Genomic DNA, 13,144 nt, shown 5'->3' with positions numbered 1-13,144 from the left:
TTGCCTAAAGAACGAAACGAACGTGCACTGCGCTCGATCCGACCCGACGCGAACGCGCTCCGAAAGCCCGTTGGTTGCGCAGTAAGGTTATGGTTACTGCTGCAACCTTACGCAGCACTGGCCGCCAGGGGGCAGCACGGTGCGCGCAGTCAGCTGATGTCCGAGAAGCCGCCAGATTCAAATTGTTGCTCTAGTTGTGACTCGAAGGCGACTCTGGTGCGTTCCGCCTCAGGGCACTTCTTGAAACGGATTGGATGCATCGAAAAATCTGATAGAACGGAGAACTGCATCGGCGTATCCGAGCGATTAGACGCGAAGCAGAAAGTGAAAGGTTCCTGCGACACGGGTACACCAACACAACGTAAGCATAGATTGATTTTCTGGAAGCCTTTATCGCATTGCATAAAACTTTTTTTAAAGATTAAAGAAAACATAAGGTGAAATTTAGAAACTGAAATTACAGCCAGTTTGATAGCGACAGTTCAGTTACGGCAGGTTCTTTTGCTTGTGTTTCAGAGGTTGGCTATTCTCTTCTGCTCCAACGACGCGACTGCCGAAAAATGGATCCGTATGTTTTGATTCGTGGATTGAAGTTTCCGAGGGATTATTCCCCTTCAAAAATCTCCGTAAGTAAGCTGTCGCGCTTCAGAATTCCTTTTTTTTTCTTTTTTTTTTAAGAATAATTCGATGCGGACTGTATCGTAGCCTGACCTGCGTTAAATCTTGCCCCTGCAATCCAATGTAGTGACCAGTTTTGACAACAAAAGTTTTATTTTCAGAATTATATTTGAAGTTTTAGGGTTGTACAACTCATTGATTCATTTAAAAAATTAATTCTTTTTGTTCTGCTTTTTCCCTTTTTACTCAGGATTCGGAGGCCCCGCGACGACGAAAAGCAGGAATAGTTCCAAAACTTTACGGACGTCTCACCTGTGGGAAATCAGTCATTGCTTATGTCTGTCACCATTGCAATAAGATTTTCACAAATCAATTGGCCATCCAAAATCATGTCAGAAATGAGTGTGAATGTTTTAAAAATGTCTTGAAGTGTGAATTGTGTGATAAAATATTCACTGGCAGTGACCTACACAACTATGTTCTCCACAAGGAACTGAAACACTCAATGAGATGCTCTGTCTGTTCAAAGAGCTTTATAACTGAGAGGAGACTGGTGCTACACCGCAGATCTCAGCACCCAGAGATAAAGTTCTATTACCAGTGTGATTTGTGTCGCAAAGGCTTTAAGACTAAACCAAAACTTCTAGAACATTATAAAGACCATAGACGTCAGGAAGCTTCTGAGGTGACGAAGCTGAAGCAGTATCGCTGTTCATACTGCAGACAGGTTTGCTTTGGGTTCAAAAAATTGACTGCCCATTACAGAGAACATCAGGTAAGGATGCTGCTGCCTGCACAACTTGATTCTTGTCAAAAACCTCAAACACTTTTTGGTCCTAATTTTCTTTTTATTTCGTACAGACTGAGAAGAGGTTAGCAGAAGAAGAAACAAGAAGGTTGTCTGCATATGATAAAGTCCGTAAAAGAAGGAAGCGAAAAAAATCAGATGTGTCCATTCGGAATTTCCCAACTGTTGGAACTCTGCCTTTTGAAGGTAGAAAAATTTATGTATGCTATCTTTGTAATATCTATTTTAATGAGGCTTGCGAACTAAGGGACCACATGGAAAATCATGTAGATGGAGTGTGTATGAAGTGTCACATAGACTTTTCTACATCCGCTGATCTCAAAATACACCAAAACTTGATTCATTATTACAAGTGCAAAACGTGTTATCTTACCTTTGTGAAAAAGTCTCATCGCAAGAACCACAAAATATCATGCAAAGGAGTGAAGAATGGTATAAAACTTTAATTTTAGGAAGAAATTTGCTATTTTTTTTACTAATTTTAATTGTTTATATTATTAATGTTTCTACACTTTAGTCTTGCTAGTTTTGTACATACATTTTGCTACTCTTATAATGAATTTGTGGTGTGTGAGTTAGGCCGAAATTGAAAGAGATCAGCTATTATATTTTTGAAATAAATGTATTTAAAATAGAGTACATGTGCTGTTTCTGACCTAAGCTGTGGTGAAAAATTCATTATGGGAATGAAATGAATGTCTGTATTGTTACACACTTCGGTGTCTGTGGACCGATTTGCTTGACAAGACAGGCATGTCTGCTGCTGACAAAGACTGGTCTCAGTGTGACAAGAATAACATGATGTGACTCGAATGAATGGACTGTGGAATGAACCTATCCCCTGCGTTGGAGCGGGTAGGCAACCCCGCCGGACACAGGGAACTTGGCGCTACTCAAGCAGTCTTGCCTTACCACACCGTGCACATGCCAAAGCAAAGGCCGTAAGAGTCAGCCACGACAATGGCGATGTATCGTCACGGAGGGGACTGCTAGCTTTGCGGGGAAATGCCCGAAAATATTGTCGTGCCTTGCAGCGGCTGGCCCTACGGCCACCAAGTCGGCGCAGCCGCTCGTTTGAGTTCCTTGGTTGGCAATACCGAAGCTCGTGACGTCACTACCAGTGTCATTGTCGCGGCGAGACGAGAGCGAGACGCGTGTTTTGGTGCCACGGCCCCCTTTGACGGCCCTCGACGGCGGATTTAAGGCCCAAGACGGAGGGTACCGGTCGCGACCGTCAGCATGGCGTGCTGCATCGTCATGAACCAGCCTCCGCAGGACGTCCGTGGCGCTGACGCTGCCGAGAACGCGTCCTGCGCGGCCTCGACTGGCCTGCCCCCGAGGCACCCTAACCTCCAGCCACCTGGCCCATCCGGCCCTGGAGGATCTTCCAGTGCCTCGCCGGCCCCGCCGAGCCCAGGGTAAGGTGACAGTGGTGGCAGCCGCAGGCGGGCAGTCGGAGCGCCGGCCAGACAGCCCTAGCGAAGGCCTGGCTCTCTCAGAATGGAACTGGGGAGCCTCCGCTGAGCTGTCGCCTGGCTAGCTGAATGGACGATTTGGGTTTTGCATCCACCTGGTAGCATTCGCTCATTGGTTTTGTCGTTAGATTCATTGAAATTGATGTTGTGTTTCAGGCCTGCTGACACTGTGACAGACCATGGCAGGAGCCCAAACGCCGGTCCAGACTTCAAGGAGCCCTGGTCGAAGCTGCTGTCTCTTGCGAAAGAGAAGTCTCATGCTCGCCATGCTCGTTCAAAGGTGGAAGAAGCCTCCAGTCAAATTTCCGCATCCAAGAATGATTCAGTAAAGGATAAGCAAAAGAAGATTGCAGGTTCAGACGAACCTACGCTCAAAGATGAACTCTCGAAACCCACAGAGCCTGGTAATGAATCAACTCCTGTTGGGGCTGAAACATTACCTGCAACAAGCCTGCCTGTATCAGACGAAGTTGAATCTGAGATTACACCATTGAGATTGAGAGAAGGTAGAACGGCCAAGGTGACCACTCAATCCAAGAGGAAAAGCAGGCGGCGGGCATCATCTGTGGAGTGGGACTACAGTGGGAGCGAGTCTGCAGACACACCCCGTGTCCCACTTAAAAAAGCGAAGAATTCCAAGAGGAAAAAGAGAAATGCTTCTATTGAAATGGATTTGGCTGATGCATCGGATTCTGAGGCTGAAGGATATGAGTTTGGTAATTAATTAATTGATTGTGTCTTATAGATCTAGTGTTCTTAGTTTGCTAATCAATCGCATTAATCTTTCAACAGATGCAATGCATGAGTGCAGCATATGTAATATGAAATTTAAACGACCATGGCGGCTCCGTACCCACCTTCAGCAACATCTGCAACCGGTTAGTTGTGCTTACAAGTGCAATACAAATATTGTTCACTTTTTGTGAATCTGAAACTATTATTAAACATGTTTTGTAGGAAATTCGTCCGTTCCAATGTGATGAAGATGGGTGCTCAAAGGGATACTTTTACAAAAATCACCTAGAAAGGCACAAATCTAGGTCCCACTCTGATCTTGTCATCCTTGCTCAGACAATGTGAGTATTTCTTAATTTGTTATCTTACATTATTATTTCTATGGTACTTGCTGTTTCACTGTATAATCTTTTCCAGGTGCCCTTCTGAAGGCTGCAATAGAATATTTAAATCTCAAAGTGGTTTGAAACGCCACATAAATAAGAGCCATTCAGTTGAAAATTTGAAATTTCAATGTCCCCACTGTGATAAGAAATTTTCTAAGAACAGGCAGCTTCGGTTTCACATAGCAGAGCACAATGGAGACCCACCACTAAGGTAAATCGTGCTGCTGCCTTTTCTTGCATTTCAACCAATGTATATCCGAGCCCTTCTTCATACATTTTCTTATCTATCGTTGTCTTAGGTGTGAGCAGTGCAACGCTGGAGTGTTCTCTGACAGGGATCTAAAACGTCACATGAGGACCCACAAACAATATGTCTGTGATGTGTCTGGATGTGATAAAGTATTTTCAACGTACCCTGCTTTTCATAAACACAAGGCTGAGCACAACAAATGTTTTCAGTGTAAGTTCATGTTGAGTTTCTTAAGGTTGTAGACACACCAGAATTAATGTTCCTTTAAATTAATAATAATTGTGAATTTATTTCCTGCAGCTTTAGAATGTGCTCACTGCAATAAAGTATTCAAGAAGAAGTCAGATTTGAGAAATCATGTTCTGACCCACTTGGACCAAAGAACAATATACAAGTGCACTTATGATTCATGTCCTAGGTAAGCCACTATAGATATACCTAGTCACTTTTCTTGACGTAAGCCTCTCAGTCCCACAGTTAGTGTTCATAATTTTTGTCACATGTCATTGTCTTTTTCTAATAATTTTTATGTGTGTTGTTTTTTTTTTTCAGGTTTTATTATCAGGAAAGAAACTTAAATAGCCATATACGAGTTTATCATGAGAAGACCTCTAGCTTTGCTTGCAGCTGGGAGGGTTGTGAGATGCAATTTCTCAGCAAGGTAGGATTCTTGTTTGATACTTTTTCTTTCACCCATTCATGTTCATTCACTGTTTGGACACACATTATACATTTGTTTTATTTCAGAAAGCACTTACTAAACACCTCATGATTCATGAAAAAGGCAGAGCAGAACCGAAGAGGAAAGAGGGGCCTAAGGCTCCGCGCAAAGATAAAGGTCTTCCCAAGCGAGCTATGGCCACAAAACTAGCTGGAATGCTAGTCAACCGCGGGGTGGAAAAAGTCCTTCTAGCTCCGGATCGAACTGTGGAAGTGCTCGACTTCAGAGAAGAAAGCCCCGACTGTCCTACCCGTAGAAACAAGAAGCTTTCTTCGAGATCAAAAATGTCCAAATCAATGTCGAGTTCTTCAGCTTCTGCGACATCTGGACAAGGCAGCTTGTGTTCGACTGACTCTGTTGACATTGTCAATGAAAACAATGTTGTGATTCTGCAAGATGAGGGCGCTCTATGTCCCTTGCCGATTGGAGAGGACGATAGTATTATTTCAAGCTTGACTGGCAAAGTTTTCGAAGTTGGGAAAGGGGGTGTTTTGATTGAAGTAGAAAACAACTCTCAAATCATTGATGCAAACAATTCTGGTCCAACTGAAGGAAATGCCCATCCCACGGAAGCCTGCTCACTCTCTGAAAACTGCCTCGCCTTGCCAGAAAAAGAACAAACTTTGGAATCTGTGGATGGAGTATCAATGGATTTGGAGAATATGCCTCTTATTTTTGATTCAATTGAAGAAAATATATCCTGTCAACAGACTGGCTCTCTTACTGAAGACTTCTCGGATAGAACAGCTTCGTCTGAGAAGAATAAGACTTCAGAGATTGGAGATGAAGCTGCTTCAATTGAATTGAGAGGAAGTTCTTTGATAGCTGCTGACATGGCTGATAATATCTCAGATACATTGGATGAAAACTCTCTCTCTGGAGAGACTCAACCATGTGCTGAAACATGTCTCAACAGTGCAGTTATATTAGAGAAGGATAATGAAACTAATCTACAGTCTCCTGAAGAAAATGTGATTATGATAGAAATTAATGAATCTGATAATGTTGTGAAATCCAATGTTCTCACACTTTCATGTGAGGAAAAAGGAAGTAATGGTGATGTAATCCCTGTGGAAAGGCCTGTGACGCCCACCACTATAAGAAATATTGTGAAACTTGTCAGTCCTCCATTTAGTTCACAAGCTGATGAAATTGCAGCAGTTTATGAAAGTGGGTGCATGTTGTCAGCAACTCTATGTGCTGAAACTATAGTTGATGGTCCACATGGGGAGAGTGAAGCAATTCTCCTCATCCCAGGACAGAAGCTATCTGCTGGTGAGGCTTCAAGTGCCAGAGTTGTGGAAGTGCTCAGTGGGGACATGGAAGTGTATTCTGTGGCAGGAAAAAATGCTAATGAAGTTTCGTTCGGAAGCTCTAATGAAAGTACCGAAAACAGCCCTGTCAAGAGATTGACATTAGATGATCCTTCCGTAGCCAGCATTCTGCAGCCACTCTTACAGGAGTTAACACACAAATCTAACCCCTCTAGTAATAGTGTAAAGAGTGCATCGAAACCTGCCAAGCTGGTGAGGAACCCAGCACATTATCACAATGTTGTCTGCAAATTGGCAAATTTCATTCGTGCCAATGCGGAAATAGTTCCATTGAAAGCTGGTAAATGCAAGAAAGGGAGATCACATCGAGACAACCTTCAAGGCCCCACCCAGGAGGCAACTCATTCTGACAGCTCCTCCGTTAGTGAGTCCGATGGCAGCCGTAGTGATTCGGGTTCAGATGATGACCGAAACGACTACAACGAAGATGACAGCGGGTCTGATGATAATGCCAGCAGTGATGGTGATGGAGGAAATGAAGACGACGAAGATGGGGATGATGATGATGAGGTTGATGAACAGCCTGATGATGACGCTGATGGTGAAGACGAAGATGGTGAAGAGAATAATGATAATGATGAAAATGGGAATGATGGGGCAGGGAACCTAAACGGAAATGATGATGATAATAACAACAATGATAACAATGAACCTAATTCTGAGGGTTCAGAAGAGCCACATGAACCTGACTCTACCAATGGGCACCAACATATCAATGGTGGGTCAGACTTGGGGGTTGATCGTGCCTCTAGTCCGAAACAAAATGCTTCTTGTGAAGATGATGTTCTTAGCACACACAGTGATGATCTCGTCATTGACATTGAGGCTTATGAAAGTGAAAAAGACCCGGCAGGTAAGGCGAGCTCACAGGAAGAGGAACAGGAGACTGCAACCAACAAGAGCCCACCCCAATGTGCTCCCTCTCCAGAGAAGGATAACTCCATGGTGATACGAAGAAGCAGGAGACTGAAGCAATTGGAGGCCAGCAAGATAAGTGCAGAAAATGCCAAACTAGTGGTAAGAAATGCTTTCACAGAGCTGATGCGCAAGAAGAGGTGTTTTACTGAAGCTGATAATCGCATTGCAACCAGATGCGATAATGAACTAGCTGCTGGGAAAGAAAATGAGACTGTTTCTGCTGCTACGAATACCTCAAAAAAGAAACAGCAACAGCCACCTGTTAGAACAAGATTAAAGAGAAAAAATAAAAAAGGCTTGGATGTTCTGGAAGATGGGAAAAATAGACCTCAAGAAGTGAACACTTGTGAAAGTGACTCTAGTGGTTCTGATATTATTCAGCCTTGTAAAAAGCGGAGGTGCAATATCGATGATGATTCCGATTCCTCTGTACCTCAAAAAATTGATGGCAATCTGTCTAGTCCAACAAACACCATGGTCAAGGAGGAAAGCGATGCAGACCTAGATTCATCACCAGACCGAAAAAGTCCTCTTCAAATGTCTTTAAAAGCTTCTAAAATAAATCTATTAGCATCATTAAAGGCATGTCAAATTGCATAACAATTTTTTTCGTTCACTTCATAAATGTTGGTTACAGTTAGTTAATATCTTAAAATTTTCAATTCTTTTCCAGAGTTCATCTTTATTGCCCAATCAGGATCGTCTTGGCAGTTCCGTAAAGAAAGAGGATATGCTCCTTTTGGAACCAAAGGTGCAACTTCTTCAACTGCATCCATTTTGTTTTTGTATTTACACTATCCTTAACAATAGAATTTTTGTTCTCCTTTTTACAGAGCGAGCCTATAATCTCTAGAGGATGCAGCCAGCTATCAGAAATAGCATGGATAAGAGTTCTGCGTGAAGCTAGCAAATTTATGAAGCTCTCGCTAACTGCTGCTGAAGACTGACTTTCTCAAAACACGGTAGAAGAAATCAAATGAAAACTCCTACCAATTTTTTTTCTATTTTGGGGGGGAAAAGGGGGGGGGATGGAGGAGTGTACGCTCAAGATTACTAAATAATCCAAACATTGTGAGAGATTCCAGGGTTTGATTAGGATACTTTTATTTTGTTATTGTTATTTATTTTTTGATCATATACGTGAGTAATGTGTCAACTTTTGTGATATGTGTATCTAGTTTATAGTAGTTTGTAACTGGGATTTTTCTTTTATTGGTTTTTTATTTTCTTGGAGATTTTGATTTTACTCGTTTTCTCCACAAATCTCGTTAATAACACTGTTGTATGTTGTCTTGTTACTCTGTAGTACTACAGTATGTATATCATATTTAAAAAAGGAACTGGGCTGAGTTTGGTGGGGTTCAAAAGTAAGTCTTGAAGTTGATGCACTATCAGTATATAGTGTCATTTTTGTTAGTGTCCTCTAAATTTATAAAATACTACTCTACTATTTAAGAAATAAGAATGTATTTTACATTACTTGCGTCTGCATGGACTTTGAAGTTAGTTCTCTCCGCTTTCCTTATTCTTAACAAAGAAATGTGATGTCTGGTATGATGAATAAAGAACGAGTGCTGTATTTTGTTAATCTCAAAGTTCTTTGTTTTGTTATCTCCTTGCATATTCACCTTCTTTTCTTGAACTGGCACTGCAGTGATTCATCAAGAAGATTCAGACCAGATGGCGAGTCTCGTACACGCCCAAGCTTAGTCTGCAGCTGGCCAAGGAAGTACAGGGCCTGCACCTGAATATAGAACCTTTTTATTTATATCCATTTTAAAATAAACTGAAGTAACACCAGGAATGCAGGGAAAATCCGGCAGGTGACCTGTTCTGATAGCATTGTTTTTGAAATGAAGTCTGCGGTGGGTGCGTCCTTGCATCTCCGCGCCACCTGGTGCACCAGCAGGAGGGACTCTGTGACCTGCACAGTCAACCAGACGGGAGGGGGGGTTGAAGCACCGGCAGACCTATTTCGAGGGGTCGTCCCGTCGCTCTCGTGGGGTGTCCCTTGAGGGTGCGAGGGAGACACGGCACAGCCGACGAAATGACTCCGGGCTCGGTCAGTGCAGTGCCTCGCCTGTCGCTCCATGTGGACGGCGGTGCAGAGGGCCGCTCGCAGCGTCTCCCAGGCGCAGCCCTGGCAGTTGAAGCCGACGGGGGTCTCCGGGGCGGGGATGTCGACGGGCACGTAATGGCCTCCGCGCCTCACGAGCCAGCGCCCCAGCACGGCGGCGTGCTCCAGCTCCTCCTCGGCGTTGGCGCGGAACATGGAGGAAGCGCCCGCCAAGGACACCGCCACCCCCGAGAGGTGGGCCGCCTACCCTGGGGTCAGTCGTTCTGTCTCCGTCGCACTCATGGGGCCGCCCGTAGAGACAGCGCCGCGGGCGTGAGTACCAAGGCGGTGTACTGGAGGCTGGCCGTCAGCTCTTGGCCGATCTGCCGGTTGAGCTGTGTCTGCACGGGGGCGGGCAGGGGGAAGACCTGGGGGTCCGGGCACGGCGCGCAGGCCGCGCCGTCGCCGCAGCCCGGCCCTCCGAGCCCTTTGCCTCCGCCAGCCCGGGCGGGTGCTCGCCACTGCAGCCCCCGAGCGAGTCGCAGCGGCCGCAGCGAGGCCAAGGAGGGCTGCAGGACGGAGGACGACACCGACAACATCCTGGCCAAAGCCGCCGTCTTCTCCGGGTTCGCGCCAGCCACTGTTGGACAGAACGGCCAACAATGCCTCCCCTGGCGGTGTCGTGGTGCGTCGACACCGAGTCGGTCCGGCTCGACGCGGCACGCAGAGTGGTGCCTGATGCAGGCCCGCGGCCGAAGCGCCTCGCGGCTCGGCCACCCTTGCGGCGCCTGTCGCTCTCCGCGGCCGAGAGGTGGCGCCACTTCCACGCCACAGTCGGTCCCCACTAACTCCCCGTCACACGGAGCGCGTTTTCCCAGCGCGCAAGTTAGGCGGCACCGTCTGTACACTACCTCGCGGTGCGGTCCCGCATCGCCGGTTTGGTTGGGTAGGACCAACTGAGCACTCACACATCTAAGATTATACTTCACAGAATCATTTCTGTAGTATATCTTCCTTTCTCTCTACTCAACAGTAGAATAGAAAACTCCACGATGATGAGGTGTAATCCTCTTCCCTGAGCGTGAGGCCGACTTCAGTGGACATTGCCCGTTTGCCCGTCATGTCCCTGAGTCATCGATGACCGTTCTTTGGATCTTCGGGTTCAAGATGGGAAGGGGATAACCTGAGTGGCCCCACCCAATATTTAAATGTATCTTATAAGCTCAAATTTGAGTTCTTGTGGCTGTTAGTCGTCCAAGTTCCGCGCACCATTATCTGAGACAGGCTTTCGGCGCTGTCATGTAAAATATCCTGAGTGGGTCCGAGAAGGGCACATCGCTCGGGAAGTGGGAGCGGTCTGTCCGCTATGCGCGGTATTCACAGTATGTCCGCTATGCTGGCCAGCGGCTGAAAGGAGTTTGAGTTGGTCGGGGAGCATGTGGTCGAGGAGGTGTCTCCGCGTGCCGTCTGCCGGACTCTGTCCGCGGCGCGCCGGCGCGCTCACAGTGGACTCCTCCTGACGGTTGCGCTGCGCGCCTCCGAGAGACCGTGCAAGTCCGAAGCACGTCAAGACTTTGCCAATAAGCAAGGACCGGCTGAAACGACCAGAAGACGGAGATATTTTGAAAAATACTGTAACGGGGATTTGAGAACAAAATAAAGTAAGCAGCGTGGTGGCACGGTAGGTGGCACTTGCGGGGTATCGCGGCCGAGTGAGCGGAGTAGCCGCGACGGCCGCCGATACTCCGCGCCCGGAAAGTTGCCGCGAACGCCGCGAGAGAGCGCTGCGAGATGCAGCAGGGAGAGCTGGGCCCGACAGTGGACAGCATAAAAACCGCAAAACCTGGCAAAGGCGGCAGGTACCATTTCAAATCAACGAAAACGAAACCGGGTGGTTGTTGTCCTATGCAAATTTACGTTTTCATGCAAATTTCGGGCGGACCCGAGGATTAGGTTGATTCCGGGCGTGGTTGTTTTGCAGTGTGATGCCGAAACACCGCCACTGGCACTTCCCTCTTATCTAAAACGTTTTCACGAGGCGTCTGGAATGGGATGCACACTGCAGAGACGGTGGCACCCAATGCATCACAGTGGACCAGCGAGTCCTGTTCGGCCACGAAAAAACAGCGCGGCAGCGGATGACTTATTGAGCGTTTAAGATAAGTCCTTGAGTTTTCAAAATGGTTACTTGGCAGCTACCTGCACGTCCTCCAAAGTCCTCGGTAAGCTCGCACGTATTGGCGGGCCAAAAATGGAATTGAAAAGGGGTCCGTTCCAGAATGATTGGCGCGCCCAGGATATGCAGCGCAGGCAGCGCAGAGGGAGGAGATCGCTCGCCTTTTTTCATCCGGCGTAATCCCTGTGCCGGGCGGGCCGCGGCGGGCCGGCCCACTGGAGGGGGAATCTAATTATTTGATTAGATTGTACAATTTAACTTGGTGTTATCGCTGGTGCCGCAGCCGCGCGGAGTGAGCGGCGCGGAGGGGAGGGTGGTTGTGACACTGGCCTGCACGCTCTGTCTCTCTCGCTCTCGTGGGACGGCCCGTACGGGTGCGAGAGAGACAGACTCACCCTGCTGGGCCGGGCGAGGCGGGGTAAGTAGGGACTTAGGGATGTTCCCGACCGCGCGGCCACCAGGCTGCCACCGCCGCCACCCGCGTCGCAAACTCACGCGGAATTCTCCCACCCCCACCCTTTCCCCGCCCACAGTGTGGGCCACACGCCCCCCTGACAGCTCCGTGAACAGTCAAGTACTGGATCCGCTTGGTGAGATGCTTTCCAGGCAGCACAGCGGAGAATGGGACAGGACCTCATTTTGATAGATTTTTATTCAATAGGCAGTGGGTATTGCAAGTGAAAATACAGAGTAGGGGGCATAATATAAAATAATAACCGGAGAGTTTTGAGCGGTTTTGACGCTGTCGTGTTGGTTTTTGTCGGAGCATCGCATCACAATATCACACCTAATGTTGCAGACGAGCTGCTTTATGGCAGTGGGCTGAGGCGCTGGAGTCGTCCAGCCACTGGACGGAACGCTTTGATCTCCGGCCAGACGCGCTCTGTCTCTCTCGCACCCCTGCGCGACCCGCGGGCCGACCCACGAGTGCGAGAGAGACAGAGCGCTGCGACGTGTGAATGAAGACGAGACGGCTTTATGAACCGTGCAAGATGGAAGCCGGCTGTTCATGAGGTGAACACCGAACAGTGCGGTGCCCTAACAGTGCACTAACGAACTCGCACGGGGTCGCTAGCAATGCCTTGGCGCTGGCTTAGTTGCAGCACCTCTCCATTCATACCAATTCATGCATCGAGTCCACTCGGCGGGGGCGTGGAGTCCACGCCGTGGACGAGAACGCGTTACCAGTGTGGTGGAAAACCGTTCCGAGATGTTCGTCAACAGTTTACAAGTTTTGAGAACTTTGTACCTCCGCCAACTCACGCGCGCATGAAGTGATGAATGAAAAGTCCACGACTGAAATTCGCTCGAAAAAGCTCGAAACGTTTGCTGAATATCCGCACACGCGCGGCCCATTTCGCTCTGTTGTGATGTCGGCTGCGCCGGAGGGCATCGAACGAGACGCAGTCGAATTGGAAAAAGAGGGGGGGGGGAGATGAGGAGGTTCGCGCATCACCTGCGACCGCCTTGACTGCCTGCGACGCACCAGTGGGGCCACCTACTAAAACGGGATAATTGGCGCAACCGTAATTTTGTTATGACACTCCTTACGGTGCATCGCTGCCAACCTTTCTGCCCGAATCACCCCACGCCGGCCAAAAGACTAGTTCTGCTGAACGACGCGGTCTTGTCTTTTGTTTTCGTTTATTTTATTCTTGTTGTGGTCA

At 47.6% G+C, this 13,144-nt stretch overlaps 2 protein-coding genes and 1 non-coding gene across 3 annotated transcripts; all 3 read left to right on the top strand.

The window, feature by feature from the left end:
* The first annotated feature begins 125 nt into the window (after positions 1–125).
* Positions 126–2,063, top strand: LOC117648601 (zinc finger protein 605-like). The gene is made up of 4 exons (XM_034391180.1): positions 126–361; positions 517–626; positions 869–1,393; positions 1,480–2,063. The coding sequence occupies exons 1-4, from the start codon at positions 157–159 to the stop codon at positions 1,870–1,872; spliced, it is 1,233 nt and encodes a 410-aa protein (XP_034247071.1). The 5' UTR covers positions 126–156; the 3' UTR covers positions 1,873–2,063.
* Positions 2,064–2,524: 461 nt separating this feature from the next.
* Positions 2,525–8,840, top strand: LOC117648600. The gene is made up of 11 exons (XM_034391179.1): positions 2,525–2,844; positions 3,058–3,617; positions 3,694–3,779; positions 3,859–3,977; positions 4,054–4,233; positions 4,322–4,482; positions 4,573–4,690; positions 4,825–4,933; positions 5,020–7,827; positions 7,919–7,996; positions 8,079–8,840. The coding sequence occupies exons 1-11, from the start codon at positions 2,666–2,668 to the stop codon at positions 8,190–8,192; spliced, it is 4,512 nt and encodes a 1,503-aa protein (XP_034247070.1). The 5' UTR covers positions 2,525–2,665; the 3' UTR covers positions 8,193–8,840.
* A 1,435-nt stretch (positions 8,841–10,275) lies between these two features.
* Positions 10,276–10,493, top strand: LOC117648692. The gene has a single exon (XR_004587928.1). It is a non-coding gene; the product is annotated as a small nucleolar RNA U3 (small nucleolar RNA).
* The last annotated feature ends 2,651 nt before the right edge of the window (positions 10,494–13,144 follow it).

Source organism: Thrips palmi, unplaced genomic scaffold, assembly GCF_012932325.1.
Source record: "Thrips palmi isolate BJ-2018 unplaced genomic scaffold, TpBJ-2018v1 HiC_scaffold_3, whole genome shotgun sequence".
NCBI classification, from domain to species: domain Eukaryota; kingdom Metazoa; phylum Arthropoda; class Insecta; order Thysanoptera; family Thripidae; genus Thrips; species Thrips palmi.
Note: the sequence above shows the minus strand (reverse complement) of the source record. Positions and strands in the feature narration are given on the sequence as shown.